Source organism: Leiobunum rupestre, chromosome 5, assembly GCF_980474605.1.
Source record: "Leiobunum rupestre chromosome 5, qqLeiRupe1.1.hap1, whole genome shotgun sequence".
In the NCBI taxonomy this organism is placed as follows: domain Eukaryota; kingdom Metazoa; phylum Arthropoda; class Arachnida; order Opiliones; family Sclerosomatidae; genus Leiobunum; species Leiobunum rupestre.
The window spans coordinates 23,103,511-23,124,625 of NC_143388.1; the positions used below are offsets into that span (position 1 = coordinate 23,103,511).

At 31.3% G+C, this 21,115-nt stretch overlaps 1 protein-coding gene across 1 annotated transcript in view; it reads left to right on the forward strand.

The window, feature by feature from the left end:
- Window positions 1-2,414: 2,414 nt before the first annotated feature.
- Window positions 2,415-21,115, forward strand: part of SLO2 (slowpoke 2) — a 231,383-nt gene continuing 212,682 nt past the window's right edge. The window contains exon 1 of the mRNA XM_090175921.1: window positions 2,415-2,592. Coding sequence (XP_090032047.1) covers window positions 2,483-2,592 — 110 coding nt within the window. The 5' untranslated portion in view covers window positions 2,415-2,482. The remainder of the gene's footprint in view (window positions 2,593-21,115) is intronic.

The window sequence follows — 21,115 nt, forward strand, 5'->3', positions numbered from 1 at the left end:
TTTTCTTTCAATTTTCTCCATTAGATAGTAGCGGCAATGAGAGTAGCGGATGTTTCTCTAACTATGCTGTACAGCCAAAGGTAGCGGAGAGAGGATTTTCAGCCCCCTGGAGTGGCTGATTTCTAACTCTTTGGGGCATATAGTTCATTCCTTCCCACATATACTTTTACTCTAAGGTTCGACTTTCACAATAAAGATTGAAGTGAGATTGGAATAGCTCGTAGCACGCGTCGCTATAGACTCCATCGCCATCTCTTTTCCATAAAAGAACTAAAAGCTACTTATTTGAGAAAATTCAGCTGGCGAGAGTGCGTTTAAATATGAGTGTATATTAATTAGGGTTTGGTTGACTTTTAAAATGCAAATAATCCGATATATGGATAACGGGTATTAGTGAAAAGTTTTAAAATTAAGATATAAGCGGACCAAAACCACGTAGCGCCATCTCGTTATCTTGCGAATAAAATAATTTTAGCAGTGCTAGCAATCACATTTCAAGAATCATGAGTTTGGCGGAAAATTACCCCTCATTGAAAACTGTCGAACCTTCGAAGTCATAGGCGTGCGCACGATAGGGCCTGGGTGGGCCATGGCCTGACCTGAAATCTAAGAGGGCGCAAAAATCGGAGGCAACAGGCGCGAGCCTAAAATAATACGAAAAAAATATTTGATTTTTCGTCACGTACTCTACTATACTCTCAAAAATAAAATTTCTAGCGTCACTTATTGAGAAAGAAAAGTACTAAACAGGAGAGCCGTGGTACTTAAAAGACATGATAAGTTTCGCAACAAAGGCAAACTCCAACAAATAGAGGGCGCAACAGCATAAGCGGGCCCGACCTGCTTCAAATGCCTGCGCACGCCTATGTTCGAAGGTACATTTTTGTAATTTAGACATATACTTCTCTCGTAAGGTTATTATATATTTTTGTCCATAGGTTGTACGCAAAACTTCAATTTTCGATGTTACAAATATTGAATGGCAAACAAATTTCTAGGCTATTAAATTTATTAGATGAACTCCACGTGCAAATATAAAATTTATAAGGGACAACAAGCCCGGATATTATGTTTACACTCGTGACTAGACTGTAAATGCTGACGAAAACGATCGTAAATTTACCCCCCTATAAATTCCTAGAAAATCCCGCCGTACCTTTTACAGACTGGTTAGCAATATCTCAGTACGATTTGTAATTATTGCTATTCTTTGGGCTCGTTATTTAGTAATACAAATTTGGCTTGTATTCAATCCTTTTTATTGACATTATAGCCATTTTTTGGTAGTCTACGTGATTAAAAAGTTTCACTGTATGGTTTGTTTAAAAATATATCTGTTAAATGAGTAAGGCTTCGCTTAAATTCAATCCTTAATTTGTATTTCCTAAGGTCTATTTTTTGTATACAGTTAAGATAGACTACGTGAAGGGAGTATATTTCAAAATATAGTAATAATATCAATTAAAACAATGGAATATTGTTATTTCACTGTATACAATGATTTCTTTAAATGAGTGTCGTTTCGCATTAAAATCTCCATTATGCTTTTATACAATCCTTTTCCTAAAACGCCAGCATAGTTTATTTCAAATATAGCTATCTTTTAAAAGGGATATTAATCTAATCAGCGGTAAACTGCCATTTTAATGTTTGCAATGGTTTGTTATAAAATGTATCTGACAATTGATAAATGAGTATAGTTTCCTCTTAATATCAAAATTAGACTTATATTCAATTACATTTGATAATTCGATAGCGCTAGCTTAAGTCTATATTTTTTGTGTAAAGCTAAGGTACACTACGTGAGCATAGTATATTTGAAAATATAGCTATATTATAAAAGAAATATTAAAACTAGCAATGGGAAATCGTTATTTCTTTGTATGCAATGGTTTGTTTAAAAATATATCTGCTAAATGAGTAACGCTTCGCACTCGTATCTGCAAATATAACCCAGCAACTAGGTTTGCATGTTATTCCTTTTTTCGGCGAGCTACCCTGGTTCGAGATAAATCTGGCCCAAACCTCGTCTTCTTCACACTGAAAAAAGTAGAGCCATTTATTAGATTTCCAAAAGAGAAAAAAATAATATTAGCAACAATTATTATCGTATCAGGGGTTTAAAATTTCTAGAAAAAAAGAGGGTAGAAAAAGGTTATTTCTTAATAAAAGCAAAAGGCGAAAGCCAGGACAAAGGGCTTAAGTAGTTGGCGCTCATTGGAAAGAGCGGCAAAACTGAAACGTTCCCTTTTCTCTCCCTCTCTCGGCGGTCTGTCGTAGATGGAAAGCGAGCGGCTTCGTCCCAGCGTCGGCAGAATCCCCGCCGCATCGAGTGGCTCGATCTCCGAGCAAGTCCGTCTTCGTGGGAGTCCGCAGATCCGCTTCAGTGGCGTCCCAGTGCCGCACACCGGCGGACGGCGTCGTGGCTACGGCCAAGCACAGCGCCTCGCACCCGGCGGGGCTGGCCAACCTGGCCGCCACCATGAACGCCAACGGAGTGGTGCAGAGCAGCGTCGTACCACCCTTGCCACCGAGGTATCGACTCCGGGACCTCATACTGGGTGACTACGCCTATGGCGACGATGGACAAAGGTAAGGAATCAAGTTTTATTTGGCGCGTTTGCGTCGCGTCGTGAATGGATAATTTACGCCTGGGTTTTTGTTTTTTACTTTCTTCGGCGGATGCACGTGACAGGCCGAGGCTTAAATGTCACGTGTTGTATGTTGTAACTAATGAACGACCACGTGGTTATTTTTTTTTTTACAATTTCTGATACGAATAATTTTAACGGGTAAATAAGAGTTTGACGTTATGCTGCAATAAATTTTCGTAAACTTAAATTGCACATTTGCTGGGCCGCCAAGAGCGGGCCCGGGCCTTGGCAAAACAATACTTTCGGGCCTCAAGAGCTACCTTATTTTTCTAATTAACAATGAGAAGTATAGTAGAAAGGCTCAAACGCGGGACCCCAAGGCTTGTACGGGCCCCGGTAATTTGTCCGGCCTGCACATTTGATATTTATTTTTGTCTCTGACTCTGTCACTGAAATATTAAATGAATCTAGTCGAATAAGTTATTATTTTCTGTTAAATGTAACATAAGAAATAAAATTTATTTAATAGAATTATATGTAAGACGTTTTGGGCAGACAAATTGAAAAGTAATGGCTTGATAAATCAGGCTGTTGCGAGTAAATATATGTGTCTGTAAAATAAAATGTATGAAAAGTAGAAATTTAAGATGCTGCTCTTACGTCGCAAATCCGATATTCGTCGTGATTTTAGAACCAACTCGTAGACTCGTAATAGCAAACGTAACATATGAACAATAAGTATGGCACTTCCTATTGTTTTCTTTCTTAATTTGCTAATTTTGTTAACGGACCTTTTTTCGTTATACTAACACTCGCTCAGCTTGGACTTGGACTTACAACGCCAACAGTATATTATTGTCGTTGGTACAAGTATATTTAGACACTAGGTGAGCTACGTATTGAACTAAACATTGATGGCTCAATAACTTTTCTAGGCAGTTCGGTGATAATTAATTGCTAATGGCCATACTTAATATTTTATGTTACTAATGATAAAATAGGCAGTGACGTAAAAGCGACATTAAAACAAGAATGTAGTGGCGTAACCAGGATTTTGTTTGGGGGGGGGGGCACACCATTGAAAAAAAAGTAAAAAAATAAAAATATTTGTACGTGCAACCATACGTTTCGGGGGGGGCATGTGCCCCCTGTGCCCCCCCCCCCCTGGATACGCCATTGCAAGAAGGCCACTCTACTTTATAGACGTAACATTAGACAGATAAACCCGCTCTAGAAAACTTGTAGACGTAGCTTGGCTGTGTACAAACTACACCCCTACAAGTTTCACCTACACGTTTACAAGAGGGTGGCTTAACCTCTCCATTTTGCATGCTCAATATATACCAAAACGTTTTTATTTACATTTAAAATTTTTTTTCGTTCGTTTTGAACTGGAATAATGCCACGTTATTTGCGACAGTGTATGTCTCTAGAAATTCTAATTACCTCATCCACTGGCTTTGGCCCAAGCCAAATCCCCTCATAATTTCTGCTTGAAATGCAGAACCATATTTTTTAAAATGGCTAATTTTGGCTGGAAAATGATATTTGTTTCTTTGCTTTATAATGTCACGTGACTTATTGCTATCACGTGACTTATTGCGATCGCGTGACTTTTATCGTGGGATTAATTTTACGTATTCAAGGTTTTGCCAAAGTATAAAAACCAATAAAATGTTTAACGGAAAAACGTCTTTTCTTTGATATTCTGTGAAATTTATCCAAAACGAAAATAGATATTAGACACTCCTGGAAAACTTCTACTCTCCTACAAGTTTCCCCTACGCGTGTACATTTACAAACTACGCTCCTACAACTTTTCATTACACGTTTTCAACCCAACCAACAATTGTTTAAAAAATTCGATCCCCTGGAAGTTTCCGTTATTTTGTTTCTACAAATCGTTACGTAAATTCGAAGTGGGAAAGTCAAATGTCTAATAGGGACCATTGCAACGTAAGTATGTCTAATAGGAACTATTGAAACGTAAGTATGGCTAATAGGGACCATTGCAACGTAAGTATGTCTAATAGGAACTATTGAAACGTAAGTATGGCTAATAGGGACCATTGCAACGTAAGTATGGCTAATAGGAACTATTGAAACGTAAGTATGGCTAATAGAGACTTTTAAATGTCTAATAGGTACTTTTGGAACGTCTAAATGTCTAATAGGGACTATAGGTACGTCGAAATGTCTAATAGGGACTATATGTACGTCGAAATGTCTATTAGGGACTTTTGAAATGTCAAAATGTCCAATAGGGACTTTTTGAACCTATAAATGTCTATTAGGGACTTTTGGAACGTCAATATTTCTAATAGGGACTTTTGGAGCGTCAATATTTCTAATAGGGACTTTTGGAACGTCTATATATCTATTAGGTACTTTTGGAACGTCAATATTTCTAATAGGGACTTTTGGAACGTCAATATTTCTAATAGGGACTTTTGGAACGTCAATATTTATAATAGGGAGTTTTGGAACGTCAATATTTCTAATAGGGACTTTTGGAACGTCAATATTTCTAATAGAGACTTTTGAAATGTCAAAATGTCCAATAGGGACTTTTGGAACCTATAAATGTCTATTAGGGACTTTTGGAACGTCTATATTTCTATTAGGTACTTTTGGAACGTCAATATTTCTAATAGGGACTTTTGGAACGTCAATATTTATAATAGGGACTTTTGGAACGTCAATATTTCTAATAGGGACTTTTGAAATGTCAAAATGTTCAATAGGGACTTTTGGAACGTCAATATTTCTAAAAGGGACTATTGAAACGTCAAATTATATAAAAGCCTTTATTAAAATTGTATTTTAAAAAAATATGTAATGTAGACCAAACAATAAGCATTTGGTTAGGGATAAAAATATGCATTGGGGTCATGTTTGTAACCGAGAAGTGATAAATGAACAGCTAGAGGGGTTACCAGGTCGGTTAGTAACATTTAATAGATAAAACCATAATATTTTAAAGCCGTTGATGAGTTCGTTTCAACGTCAACGCTATTTGTCTAAAGTGTACGTGATGAAATACATAATATCCAACTGTTATTTTCCTAATTGAACTTTTGAGACCAAACCCGAAAACTGTAAATTCCCAGATGGGCGAGTTAATGTCTCCATTTTTGTCAACTCCCATTACTGGAAACGTGGCGTAATTTGGCCCAAGTTCCGGAAATTCCCGCTACTTCCGGTCCAAAACAAATTAGTCCCCGACATGTGAAGACGCTAAGCGAAATACTTGTACGAATACGTCGAAGACGGGCTTTCGAGAGACTGTTACTCTGTAGTTCGCAGCGTTTTCCCTAGACGTATTAATTAGATTTCTTAACCTCCTCCGTTTTCTCCCTATTTCGCGCGCAAATTTTTTCCTAAGCCTTAGTTGGACGCGAAAGAAATTCCATTTTAATAATGCTAAAAGGTCCTAAAGAACGTCCGTATAACTACTTAGTCACTAGTTCATGAAAAGATCGTTAAAAAGAATCTACGTGACATCTCTAAGATTCCAGTTTTCTTTAAGTTCTTATAGAAATGTTGGCCTTTGTTCTCCGTTAACTAGGCGAATATATTGCCAGAAGATGTAGTTAATTGGATGACAACGCCCGATTGAACTTTGTATTGTCTTAGGGCGAAAGGACTTGAAACTTTGCCAAAAACTAAGCCAGAATTTTTGGATAAAAAAAGGACCGTAATTCGACGAGTCCGTGTTTTAATATTGGGACTGTTTTAGTAGTGGGACCGTTTTAATATGGGATTGTTTTTATTTGTGGACCTTGTTTATTAATGTTTGGACTGGTTTGTTTTGGTAATTATTGGACTGTGTTTTTTGTAATTTTTTTACCCTTTTTTCAATTGAGCCTTAATGGACCGTGTTTGTTTCGGTAATTATGGGACCGTTTTTAAAGTTTGGACAGGTTCGTTTTGCTAATTTTTGGACCGTGTTATTTGTAATTTTTACCGCGTTATTTTTCATTTTACACCGCGTTATTTTTAATTTTACACCGTGTTATTTTTAATTTTACACCGTGTTATTTTTAATTTTACACCGTGTTATTTTTAATTTTACACCGTGTTATTTTTAATTTTACACCGTGTTATTTTTAATTTTACACCGTGTTATTTTTAATTTTACACCGTGTTATTTTTAATTTTACACCGTGTTATTTTTAATTTTACACCGTGTTATTTTTAATTTTACACCGTGTTATTTTTAATTTTACACCGTGTTATTTTTAATTTTACACCGTGTTATTTGTAATTTTTGGGTCTTCTTTTTAATTTTACACCGTGTTAATTTTTAACTTTACACCGTGTTATTTGTAATTTTTCACCGTGTTATTTGTAGTTTTTGGGTCTTCTTTTTAATTTTACACCGTGTTAATTTTTAACTTTACACCGTGTTATTTGTAATTTTTCACCGTGTTATTTGTAGTTTTTGGGTCTTCTTTTTAATTTTTCACCGTGTTATTTGTAGTTTTTGGGTCTTCTTTTTAATTTTACACCGTGTTATTTGTAATTTTGGGGTCTTCTTTTTAATTTTACACCGTGTTAATTTTTAACTTTACACCGTGTTATTTGTAATTTTTCACCGTGTTATTTGTAGTTTTTGGGTCTTCTTTTTAATTTTACACCGTGTTATTTGTAGTTTTTGGGTCTTCTTTTTAATTTTACACCGTGTTAATTTTTAACTTTACACCGTGTTATTTGTAATTTTTCACCGTGTTAATTTTTAACTTTACACCGTGTTATTTGTAATTTTTCACCGTGTTATTTGTAGTTTTTGGGTCTTCTTTTTAATTTTACACCGTGTTATTTGTAATTTTTGGGTCTTCTTTTTAATTTTACACCGTGTTAATTTTTAACTTTACACCGTGTTATTTGTAATTTTTCACCGTGTTATTTGTAGTTTTTGGGTCTTCTTTTTAATTTTACACCGTGTTATTTGTAATTTTTGGGTCTTCTTTTTAATTTTACACCGTGTTAATTTTTAACTTTACACCGTGTTATTTGTAATTTTTCACCGTGTTATTTGTAGTTTTTGGGTCTTCTTTTTAATTTTACACCGTGTTATTTGTAATTTTTGGGTCTTCTTTTTAATTTTACACCGTGTTAATTTTTAACTTTACACCGTGTTATTTGTAATTTTTCACCGTGTTATTTGTAGTTTTTGGGTCTTCTTTTTAATTTTACACCGTGTTATTTGTAATTTTTGGGTCTTCTTTTTAATTTTACACCGTGTTAATTTTTAACTTTACACCGTGTTATTTGTAATTTTTCACCGTGTTATTTGTAGTTTTTGGGTCTTCTTTTTAATTTTACACCGTGTTATTTGTAATTTTTGGGTCTTCTTTTTAATTTTAAACCGTGTTAATTTTTAACTTTACACCGTGTTATTTGTAATTTTTCACCGTGTTATTTGTAGTTTTTGGGTCTTCTTTTTAATTTTACACCGTGTTATTTGTAATTTTTGGGTCTTCTTTTTAATTTTACACCGTGTTAATTTTTAACTTTACACCGTGTTATTTGTAATTTTTCACCGTGTTATTTGTAGTTTTTGGGTCTTCTTTTTAATTTTACACCGTGTTATTTGTAATTTTTGGGTCTTCTTTTTAATTTTACACCGTGTTAATTTTTAACTTTACACCGTGTTATTTGTAATTTTTCACCGTGTTATTTGTAGTTTTTGGGTCTTCTTTTTAATTTTACACCGTGTTATTTGTAATTTTTGGGTCTTCTTTTTAATTTTACACCGTGTTAATTTTTAACTTTACACCGTGTTATTTGTAATTTTTCACCGTGTTATTTGTAGTTTTTGGGTCTTCTTTTTAATTTTACACCGTGTTATTTGTAATTTTTGGGTCTTCTTTTTAATTTTACACCGTGTAAATTTTTAACTTTACACCGTGTTATTTGTAATTTTTCACCGTGTTATTTGTAGTTTTTGGGTCTTCTTTTTAATTTTACACCGTGTTATTTGTAATTTTTGGGTCTTCTTTTTAATTTTACACCGTGTTAATTTTTAACTTTACACCGTGTTATTTGTAATTTTTCACTGTGTTATTTGTAGTTTTTGGGTCTTCTTTTTAATTTTACACCGTGTTATTTGTAATTTTTGGGTCTTCTTTTTAATTTTACACCGTGTTAATTTTTAACTTTACACCGTGTTATTTGTAATTTTTCACCGTGTTATTTGTAGTTTTTGGGTCTTCTTTTTAATTTTACACCGTGTTAATTTTTAACTTTACACCGTGTTATTTGTAATTTTTCACCGTGTTATTTGTAGTTTTTGGGTCTTCTTTTTAATTTTACACCGTGTTATTTGTAATTTTTGGGTCTTCTTTTTAATTTTACACCGTGTTAATTTTTAACTTTACACCGTGTTATTTGTAATTTTTCACCGTGTTATTTGTAATTTTTGGGTCTTCTTTTTAATTTTACACCGTGTTAATTTTTAACTTTACACCGTGTTATTTGTAATTTTTCACCGTGTTATTTGTAGTTTTTGGGTCTTCTTTTTAATTTTACACCGTGTTATTTGTAATTTTTGGGTCTTCTTTTTAATTTTACACCGTGTTAATTTTTAACTTTACACCGTGTTATTTGTAATTTTTCACCGTGTTATTTGTAGTTTTTGGGTCTTCTTTTTAATTTTACACCGTGTTAATTTTTAACTTTACACCGTGTTATTTGTAATTTTTCACCGTGTTATTTGTAGTTTTTGGGTCTTCTTTTTAATTTTACACCGTGTTATTTGTAGTTTTTGGGTCTTCTTTTTAATTTTACACCGTGTTAATTTTTAACTTTACACCGTGTTATTTGTAATTTTTCACCGTGTTATTTGTAGTTTTTGGGTCTTCTTTTTAATTTTACACCGTGTTATTTGTAATTTTTGGGTCTTCTTTTTAATTTTACACCGTGTTAATTTTTAACTTTACACCGTGTTATTTGTAATTTTTCACCGTGTTATTTGTAATTTTTGGGTCTTCTTTTTAATTTTACACCGTGTTAATTTTTAACTTTACACCGTGTTATTTGTAATTTTTCACCGTGTTATTTGTAGTTTTTGGGTCTTCTTTTTAATTTTACACCGTGTTATTTGTAATTTTTGGGTCTTCTTTTTAATTTTACACCGTGTTAATTTTTAACTTTACACCGTGTTATTTGTAATTTTTCACCGTGTTATTTGTAGTTTTTGGGTCTTCTTTTTAATTTTACACCGTGTTATTTGTAGTTTTTGGGTCTTCTTTTTAATTTTACACCGTGTTATTTGTAATTTTTGGGTCTTCTTTTTAATTTTACACCGTGTTAATTTTTAACTTTACACCGTGTTATTTGTAATTTTTGGGTCTTCTTTTTAATTTTACACCGTGTTAATTTTTAACTTTACACCGTGTTATTTGTAATTTTTCACCGTGTTATTTGTAGTTTTTGGGTCTTCTTTTTAATTTTACACCGTGTTAATTTTTAACTTTACACCGTGTTATTTGTAATTTTTGGGTCTTCTTTTTAATTTTACACCGTGTTAATTTTTAACTTTACACCGTGTTATTTGTAATTTTTGGGTCTTCTTTTTAATTTTACACCGTGTTAATTTTTAACTTTACACCGTGTTATTTGTAATTTTTCACCGTGTTATTTGCAATTTTTGGGTCTTCTTTTTAATTTTACACCGTGTTAATTTTTAACTTTACACCGTGTTATTTGTAATTTTTGGGTCTTCTTTTTAATTTTACACCGTGTTAATTTTTAACTTTACACCGTGTTATTTGTAATTTTTCACCGTGTTATTTGTAGTTTTTGGGTCTTCTTTTTAATTTTACACCGTGTTATTTGTAATTTTTGGGTCTTCTTTTTAATTTTACACCGTGTTAATTTTTAACTTTACACCGTGTTATTTGTAATTTTTCACCGTGTTATTTGTAGTTTTTGGGTCTTCTTTTTAATTTTACACCGTGTTAATTTTTAACTTTACACCGTGTTATTTGTAATTTTTCACCGTGTTAATTTTTAACTTTACACCGTGTTATTTGTAATTTTTCACCGTGTTATTTGTAGTTTTTGGGTCTTCTTTTTAATTTTACACCGTGTTATTTGTAATTTTTGGGTCTTCTTTTTAATTTTACACCGTGTTAATTTTTAACTTTACACCGTGTTATTTGTAATTTTTCACCGTGTTATTTGTAGTTTTTGGGTCTTCTTTTTAATTTTACACCGTGTTATTTGTAATTTTTGGGTCTTCTTTTTAATTTTACACCGTGTTAATTTTTAACTTTACACCGTGTTATTTGTAATTTTTCACCGTGTTATTTGTAGTTTTTGGGTCTTCTTTTTAATTTTACACCGTGTTATTTGTAATTTTTGGGTCTTCTTTTTAATTTTACACCGTGTTAATTTTTAACTTTACACCGTGTTATTTGTAATTTTTCACCGTGTTATTTGTAGTTTTTGGGTCTTCTTTTTAATTTTACACCGTGTTATTTGTAATTTTTGGGTCTTCTTTTTAATTTTACACCGTGTTAATTTTTAACTTTACACCGTGTTATTTGTAATTTTTCACCGTGTTATTTGTAGTTTTTGGGTCTTCTTTTTAATTTTACACCGTGTTATTTGTAATTTTTGGGTCTTCTTTTTAATTTTACACCGTGTTAATTTTTAACTTTACACCGTGTTATTTGTAATTTTTCACCGTGTTATTTGTAGTTTTTGGGTCTTCTTTTTAATTTTACACCGTGTTATTTGTAATTTTTGGGTCTTCTTTTTAATTTTACACCGTGTTAATTTTTAACTTTACACCGTGTTATTTGTAATTTTTCACCGTGTTATTTGTAGTTTTTGGGTCTTCTTTTTAATTTTACACCGTGTTATTTGTAATTTTTGGGTCTTCTTTTTAATTTTACACCGTGTTAATTTTTAACTTTACACCGTGTTATTTGTAATTTTTCACCGTGTTATTTGTAGTTTTTGGGTCTTCTTTTTAATTTTACACCGTGTTATTTGTAATTTTTGGGTCTTCTTTTTAATTTTACACCGTGTTAATTTTTAACTTTACACCGTGTTATTTGTAATTTTTCACCGTGTTATTTGTAATTTTTGGGTCTTCTTTTTAATTTTACACCGTGTTATTTGTAATTTTTGGGTCTTCTTTTTAATTTTACACCGTGTTAATTTTTAACTTTACACCGTGTTATTTGTAATTTTTCACCGTGTTATTTGTAATTTTTGGGTCTTTTTAATTTTACACCGTGTTAATTTTTAACTTTACACCGTGTTATTTGTAATTTTTCACCGTGTTATTTGTAATTTTTCACCGTGTTATTTGTAATTTTTGGGTCTTCTTTTTAATTTTACACCGTGTTAATTTTTAACTTTACACCGTGTTATTTGTAATTTTTCACCGTGTTATTTGTAATTTTTGGGTCTTCTTTTTAATTTTACACCGTGTTATTTGTAATTTTTGGGTCTTCTTTTTAATTTTACACCGTGTTAATTTTTAACTTTACACCGTGTTATTTGTAATTTTTCACCGTGTTATTTGTAATTTTTGGGTCTTTTTAATTTTACACCGTGTTAATTTTTAACTTTACACCGTGTTATTTGTAATTTTTCACCGTGTTATTTGTAATTTTTCACCGTGTTATTTGTAATTTTTGGGTCTTCTTTTTAATTTTACACCGTGTTAATTTTTAACTTTACACCGTGTTATTTGTAATTTTTCACCGTGTTATTTGTAGTTTTTGGGTCTTCTTTTTAATTTTACACCGTGTTATTTGTAATTTTTGGGTCTTCTTTTTAATTTTACACCGTGTTAATTTTTAACTTTACACCGTGTTATTTGTAATTTTTGGGTCTTCTTTTTAAAGAGTAAGTTGCAAATTATTCGTTGCAGCCTTAATTTTGTTATTAAATGAAACTTTTACGTGTAAAATACCCAAATATAAAGTTTCGTTGCTTTCCGTTTCGTTGTTAATTAGAAGTAATTAGTAGAACGGCCAAACAATTTGAATTTTAGTGTGGTGATTGACGTTAATGACTACACGTTATTTATCATTGGCCGCTATCCCCAACATAATATTTAGGCTTGGAAACAAAATGTAGATGCTACCTAGGAGCAACAAACACAAGGAGAACGCAGCTAGCCTTTAAACACGCTAACGCAGTGTTGCGTACAAATTTCATTGGCTGAACCTTTACGCTGAACGTTTTACGGAAAGGGGGAAGACAATTTCCGAATTTTCCAATTCCGACGTCAGCAGGTGCTAAAGCGTCGAACCAATGAAAACTGTACGCCAAAAATGCACGACATCTGACGGGTTGCGTTCTCCTTGTGTGGGGTGCTGTGTTTGTTGCTCCTAGATGCTACTGATTCCGAAGCCGAATCCGAAAAATCTCCTGTAAAACCGTTGGATTCTACTACAGAATTTTGTACGCGGTTGCTTACATGGTTTTAAAAACACGCGCGTGCTAATGAACATCGTCATATCTACCAAGGGTATGATCTTGGTAGGATAGTGGGAACTATATAATCTACCAGGTGCAGTTGGAAAAATTCAGAGAAAACCGTGGTCAATGACGCTACAAACTAGACGCGATAAAATTATCGTTCAAAATAAAATCCGCTTCACGTAAATTTAATTTTAATTTTAACTAAACTTAACGGCGGTATTTCATCGAGTGAGTTACATTTTCGGAAAGCCCATTATCAAATGAACAAGAAAAATATAAAGTAGTTAAGTTTCTATACCGAAAAACTTTACTCTTAATTTTTGTAATTTTTGATCTTTTTTGTACCGTTTTTTTTAATTTTAGTAATAATACGTTCTTATGAAATATGAATAGCACATTTTTATAATAAGAGGATTAGGAAAAGCTTAATTATAATTTACCAGAAAGTAATTATCGTTGTAATTAAAGGTAGCGGTAATTAAGTAATTTACGAAAAATAAATTCGACGCGTTTCATTAATTACGTTTTCCTTTACCGATATTTGATCGTTAAGAGAAGTTTAATTATTAGCCTAATTAGAGTTTGATACGCCGATTAGTTATGTCTGCTGGAAAATTGAGATTGTTCCAATTTGCGAAGTCGAGAATGCGTGCGGTGCTTTTGAATAATCACTTCGTCTCCACTTTTGAAAGAAATTGTTAATCTTGCAGGTATTTTCCGATAAGCTTGATAGCCTGTACATTTATTGATCCTCAATGTTACCATTAATCACTAAACTGCTCGTTACGATCACCTATTCATTGTTCCAATCAGAAGTACATTATATATCTCATACTATAGAAGTTTACCAATACTGACAATTCTATTCAAACTAGTGTTGTTAATTTTCCGGAAAAATGAAATGCGGAAAATGTTCCGCAAATCGGAAAAATAAAAGTTTTTTTATGTGTTTAACTTTTCATCGATATAAAATGTCTAATAACAGTAACATACTACCAAAAATTAATAGTGTTACATTGTTAATCAGTTTAAACTAGTCTAGAGGTTTAGTTTTACTTTTAGATTCGAAAAAATGAGGCATAAATGCCGCTTTATTTCAATTTGCAAACAATATATTAGACTAACCATGCAACGAAAAAATTGATTTTTCGGAAAATTTTCCGACTTACAACAGCTTACACTAATTAAAACCTTCGCAAAATTTTTAGAAATACTTTTCTTCAAAATACCAATAGTTCGAAAGATGTTTAGTAACAGGTGGTAAATAATGGTAAATAACGTTATGGTATAAAATGGTAAAACTGGTAGATAATGGTAAATGATCTTTTCTTGAATTATTTACAGTTATTTAAAATTTAAACCAACATTTAAGAAAATAAAACATTTAAGATTTAAAATAGACTGGTCGAGTAATTAAAATAAAGTTTAAGATCTTCTTCAGTTGATGTATTCCTTTTTGAATGATGTTCTTGATTTCACATATTATAACACAATATAAACCAATATTTACCATATTTACCACTTTTTACCATTATTGTGTATTTTAGGAATACCAGAAGTAAATGAACCGCAGTTATTAGTCTGCTATACTCCCCATGTTGGAGGCGTTTTCCTTGTGAAGTTACCTTTTGACCTCGAATTTGAAATTTTGCGCGCTCCAAGGCTGAAAAAAAGTTTTTGTTTTTATGAAACCATTTCGGTGCAATTTATGGAGTCAAAAGACGGGAATTAAAATTAGCTTTTATTTGACTCGATTTTGTCATCATTTTCATAAGGAAAACGCCCTCCGATTCCGAGCGCTATTTCGATAACTTCGGTTCATTTACTTATGTCAATAATACGCGTAGGAGTGTAGACGTGGTATAGTGCACTGTTTACCCGACACTTTTCACCTACGCGTTTTAACATGTCTAGTTTTGTGCTTTATATTAATTTTATTCGTTAGCAGTGGTGGCACCTAATCGTTGCTTACGGTATTATAATAACGCAGGGCCTACCTTGAAATTACAAATCGCTTATTATCATAGAAAATCTTATATTTTGAAAATCCCGTCGGTCAGAACCAATATGAAGTTAAACTCAATTTTTTATAAAGCCACCAAAAACATTAATGAACTGTATCCACCTGAAAATTAAGCTGTTTAAAAATCGGGCTAAATCTTTTATAAATTCTAAAAATTAAAACCTTTGTATATTGATTTGGAACATGTATTTATAATTTAATTAACTTTTCTTTCTCTTAATGTTTTTTATTTTTTGTTTTGTATAAGTATCGTGTAAGATTTATGTACGTATTCGCACAGGCTTAAAATCCGTTTTCTACTTAGCCTTGTCCAAATCATTTCTGTAAAAACATTTATTTTGAAAATAAACACGCAATAATTATTAAATCCTCTCAAGAGAGCGCCTAAATTTAGGTATAGTGAAGACTTTTAACCGCTATTATTTAAATTCCTTAATATTCTACTTTAATTTACTACAGCGAGCACAGAAATTTTAAATACGAATCACCCTATATTGCTAGCTTTAAGGAATAAAAATAGAATACAAAATTCTTCTAAGGGATCTTCACAATAAAAATAGAGGGATTCACTTACTTGACCTTCCGGACCCCGAAACATTTTGGTGTTCGCTAGAATTTAAGAAAGGTTCGAAATAGTTGCTACAGGAGCATATATTTGGCAGGGGCAAGGCAACTGAATCATTTTTCCCGAAAGCGCCAAGATTTAGTAATATTGGATCATTAGATATTTAGATGGAATTAAGGTGTACAAATAAATTGATTCAAAATCATAAGATATTCACGGTCCCACAAATCCACAAATTCCTGGAATTTTCACTTTTCTTGTACCGGATGAAATTTTGTTTCGTTAAAACTACCTTAATCTAATGAATTTTAAAGTTGGAATGTGGATTTTCCTTAGAAATATTAGGCAGCCGTATTAGCCCCCTGGTCCCCTTTGCTTTGGGACGGTAGAAAAGTTTTAATATTTTAATATTTCTAAATATATGGGCTTATTTGTCAAATGACCAAAAGGGATGTTCATAAATTGAAATTTTTACGATACCCCACTCCTCCTCGTAATTAGTAAATTGCGACTATAAGCTAAAATAATTCATAATTTTAGTCCATTTTGAACGTTACATATCAGCTAACCTAGCCCTCCTCAAGGGCGGCATCAGGTCAAGTATAATTTTCAATTTTTTTTACCCAAATTTTAATTTCTACGCTTCTTTTAATAATAAATTTCTTTAAGATACTCGAATTTTTATGGGTCCCTCGTGGTAGGATCTAGGGGAACCCTTTAAAATTTCCAGCTAGGTCATAGCATACCCTGGCGACGCCAGTTACAACACTTCCTTGTTTCTACGTTACTTAATTTGCGAACGACTCCGAAATGTGCCTCGAAACATTTTAGATTTTAAATTAGACCAGAAGGATAATTAGATATATTAGTCATGAAAATTATTTGGCTCATTCTAATCCTATTTTTATTAAGCTAACTATTCTAAATATTTATCAAATCTACGATTTTTGTTATATAGTGTTTATCTTTAAGTCAATAACTACTTTTATTTATAATAATTTCCTCTTTAACAAAGCCAAACTAAAGTATACTAGAAGAAATAATGTATTAACTGTGCCTATGGTTAAAACCGCTAAGAAACTCAAATCAATATTTTACAGTGGTGTTAAATTATTTAACGGTTGTATAACAAATGAAATTAAGACGTTAAATCATTTTAAAAGTGTTGCTAAAAATATTATACAAACTAAACTATAAAAACTTGCCTAATTTTAATACCCCTCGTCCTATTTATATACAGGGTGTCCATATTTATTCGAAAAAGTGATTTTTTTCAATAATCGTTGTAGTTAGAATTTTGATTTTTTTGTGTGTGAATTGTCAGTATCGGTGGCCATTGTTGTACATAATGTTTATCGATTTTAAAAAAATATTTTCAAATTTAAAAAAAAAATAAATTTTGATGTATTGGAGCTCGTCAAATTTTGCCAATGAGAAAAATGTAGAGCGACGTCGAAAACATAAGAATAACGTTTGGTCGTTGAAAACAAATCATTTTTCACGAAATTACACGCGTTTGAAAATTGACTTAACGGGTAAACAAAATAATTGGAAAAATCAAAAACTATAATCTTTTGGATGAAGTGGAAGTCGTAAGACAATATTATTTTTAGACTGAACTAAATATTATTTTTATTTATTTAAATTAAATTTAATGAAAAATAACCGAAAAGGAAAACCTTTTTTAATTGAAGGACCTCACCAAAATTCCAAAAACAATATCCCCGAAATTAGATACGTGATATCTTGAAGGTTCCCCGAGTATTTACTGATCGAAAATGTTCTATGGTAATTTATTATTATTATTATTAATTTAGCATTTAAATGAGAGTTAGAAATTTAGAATCTTGCATTAAATAAATAAATTTATTGAATGTTATTTACAAAGTCGGCTCAAATATACCACCATCAGCTACAACACATGCTTGCGCTCTAACAATTAAGTTTTCAAATGCACGCTCTATAATTTCAGGGGTTACTTCTTGGCATGCGTTTACAATTCGTTGCCTAAGATCATCTAAGGTAACAATAGGAGTAGAATAGACTTTATCTTTTATGAAACCCCAAAGGAAAAAGTCCAACGGTGTTAAATCTGGCGATCTTGGTGGCCAAAGAACCGGACCATTTCTTCCATCGACGCGGAAACGCATTATTTAAAAATTCAACCACATCTTTCCTATATGTGGCGGAGCATCATCCTGTTGAAACCTAAGTCTTTGTCTTTGAGCTAATGGAAGTTCATACAGGTGGTCTGCCAGTTCAGTGGTTAAGAAATTTAAATACCTACCACCGTTAAGATTTTGAGGCAAGAACACTGGACCAATGAGTTGATTTCCTAAAAGTCCAACCCAAACATTTAAACGCCCAAACTGAACTTGGTGGTGATGAGGGAATCCCCAATGCGGATTTTCGTCTTGCCAAATGTGGTAATTTTGATTAGTGAAGAAAATGAACATTCGTCTGTAAACATAACATTTCGAATAAATTGCGGTTCATCTTCCACAGCGTTGAGTAGCGATGGTTTTTGTGTATCGGCCAACAATTTGTTACTTTTACTGTTATTTCGTTGCTGTGGGCGTTAGTTTTGAAGGCGCAAGAGCACCCTGTATATTGGTACTCCACAATTCCGCTATCCATTCGGACATAAAAGTTGAGAGCAGTTTCCGCTTCGAATACAATACGTGCTTTCCCATTGTTTACCTTTGAGCAAAACATCACCTTTATTTTAGTTGGGTATGCCGAGATGTTCCAAATATCTTATTCACCCCAAGTTCTTCAAACTATTTTGAAAGGAACACGGCAAGAGCTAGAGAAGTCGTTTAGCTTACCAAAAATATCTGGTGGAAAACTTTAGCTATTTGAGGTTTTTATTTGGTTTTTCTAACGAGATCGTGAACCACTTTCGAGTACTGTTTTTTTTTGCACGAACCGGTGATGGGCATTCTTCGCTCAATTTAGAGCGTTTGCAAATTCAGACGAGCGAATGATAATTAGACAAAGAAGAACGTGCCAAGGTTAAAAATCTTCACTTTTACGTCGATTATTCAGAAATTTATATTATTTTGAAGGTTTTACATTTTATTTTTTGCTAAAATCGTTAATATGATAAAATATGTTTTCAGTATTTTTAAAGAACGGTAATTATAGTTTCCCATGTTCAGTGATCTTATGTTTGATGAGACGAGTGAACAGGGTTCATACAGACCGGGATAACATGGAAATATCAGGGTATTAGATTGTAGACAGAAAAGTCAGGGAAATTCCTATTTTGTTAAGCAAAATCAGGGAAATCCAGGAAATGTATAAGGGTTCAGAAAGTTTGCAAATTTAATTTAAATTTAAAGCGACATTTTCGCCTCACTTTTTCGAATCTAAAAGTAAAACTCAACCTCTAGATTAGTTTAAACTGTTAACAATGTAACACTATTAATGTTTTGTAGTATGTTTACTGATAGTAGACATTTTATATCGATAAAAAGTTAAAAACATTATAAAAACCTTAATAAGGAACTTATGTTTAAATATTTTATTTTTCTGAATTACTGAAAATTTACCGTGATTTGGAAAATTTTCTGAACATTTTTCCGCATTTTATTTTTCCGGAAAATTAACAACTCTATGGAAATGTAATGGGAAACCGGTTTTCCACTAGTTGTATGAACCCTGGTGAAACCTGTTATACTATAGGACTAAGCGTGAGACTGCTTTAGCTGCAATCAATTCGCTGTTGAGCAAATGATAGAACACACAAATTACTTCGAAAAATTAGCCAGAAAAGGGTTAGCTATGAGTTTTATCTTGTGGAATCTATTATATTATTGGACTGAGCGTGAGACTGCTTTAGCCGCAATCAATTCGCTGTTGAGCAAATGATAGAACACGCAAAGAGGTGAGCTATGAGGAAACACGTTTGATATGATTGGATATGAGCGAGGTAGACGTTATCTGAACCGCTCATGAGAAGAGCGTTAGATACAAATATGTCGGCTTGAAATGAGCAGTTTCTGAGCTGAGTATGGATTTCGACAAAATGCCCACCACTCGCGCGAACTCCAGCTTTGTAACCGTGTTTTCCATTATCTACCCAGTAATGTACGAGCTTTGAATATCAAATAGACTCTCCAAATGATGATGGCGGAGATAAAGGCTTGCTTCCTGATTTGTTCAGAAAATTCAAACTATGACCAACAACGAAAAATACTAAGAAATATATTTTCCGGAACAGTGTTACTAAATTTTAAACTTTTTAAAACTAAAATTTGAATAAAATAATTTAAACTTTCAAATTTGAACGACCGACGTGAAAATATCCGAAAGTTTTGATAATAAAAATATACTCGTTTGAAAAATATTATATATTTTTTAGTTTAATTAACGCAATTATATTAAATTTAAAAAAATTAAGCTAGGATAAAAAATGTAATAGATTAATAGATTATTAATATATTTATTTGAAAATAATGTTTGTGAAATCGACGAGAGTGGTCGAAACACATAAAAAAAAATTAAAAAAAAAATTGAAGGTGACTTCATTTTGTTTGGGGGTAATTAGACCCTTCGAATTCCCTAAACCGGTATATTTTGAAGCCAGATTTAGATATATCGTCTAGCTGATTATTATTATTATATTAGTTGGTTGTACCTTAAACACAGTTATATAAAATTAAATTAAAAAAGTCAGTAATATTTATATTTTAAATTTAATTATGTTCAAATTAACGTAGCTATGAAATTCATCCAAGATAAAAGAAATATAGATTTAATTAACTAACATCTTAATTTGAAAAATATTACAGGAAATATTTTAAATGTAATTATTTTAAAATTAACACACTTATATAACATAAACTTTTGCAGTCAGGCTAGAAAATAATAAATTTAATTGATTGATATTAATTGGAAAAATATAAGAATTATTTTAAATTTAATTAATATATTGATTTGTAAAATATAAGAATTATTTTAAATTTAATTAATATATTAATTTAAAAATGTAAGAATTATTTTAAATTTAATTAATATATTAATTTAAAAATGTAAGAATTATTTTAAATTTAATTAATATATTAATTTAAAAATGTAAGAATTATTTTAAATTTAATTAATATATTAATTTAAAAATGTAAGAATTATTGTAAATTTAATTAATATATTAATTTAAAAATGTAAGAATTATTTTAAATTTAATTAATATATTAATTTGAAAAATGTAAGAATTATTTTAAATTTAATTAATATATTAATTTGAAAAATATAAGAATTATTTTAAATTTAATTAATATATTAATTTAAAAATGTAAGAATTATTTTAAATTTAATTAATATATTAATTAAAAATATAATAATTTTTTTAAATTTAATATATTAATATAAAAATATAATAATTTTTTTAATTTAATATATTAATTTAAAAATATAAGAATTTTTTAAATTTAATATATTAATTTAAAAATATAAGATTTTTTTAATTTAACATATTAA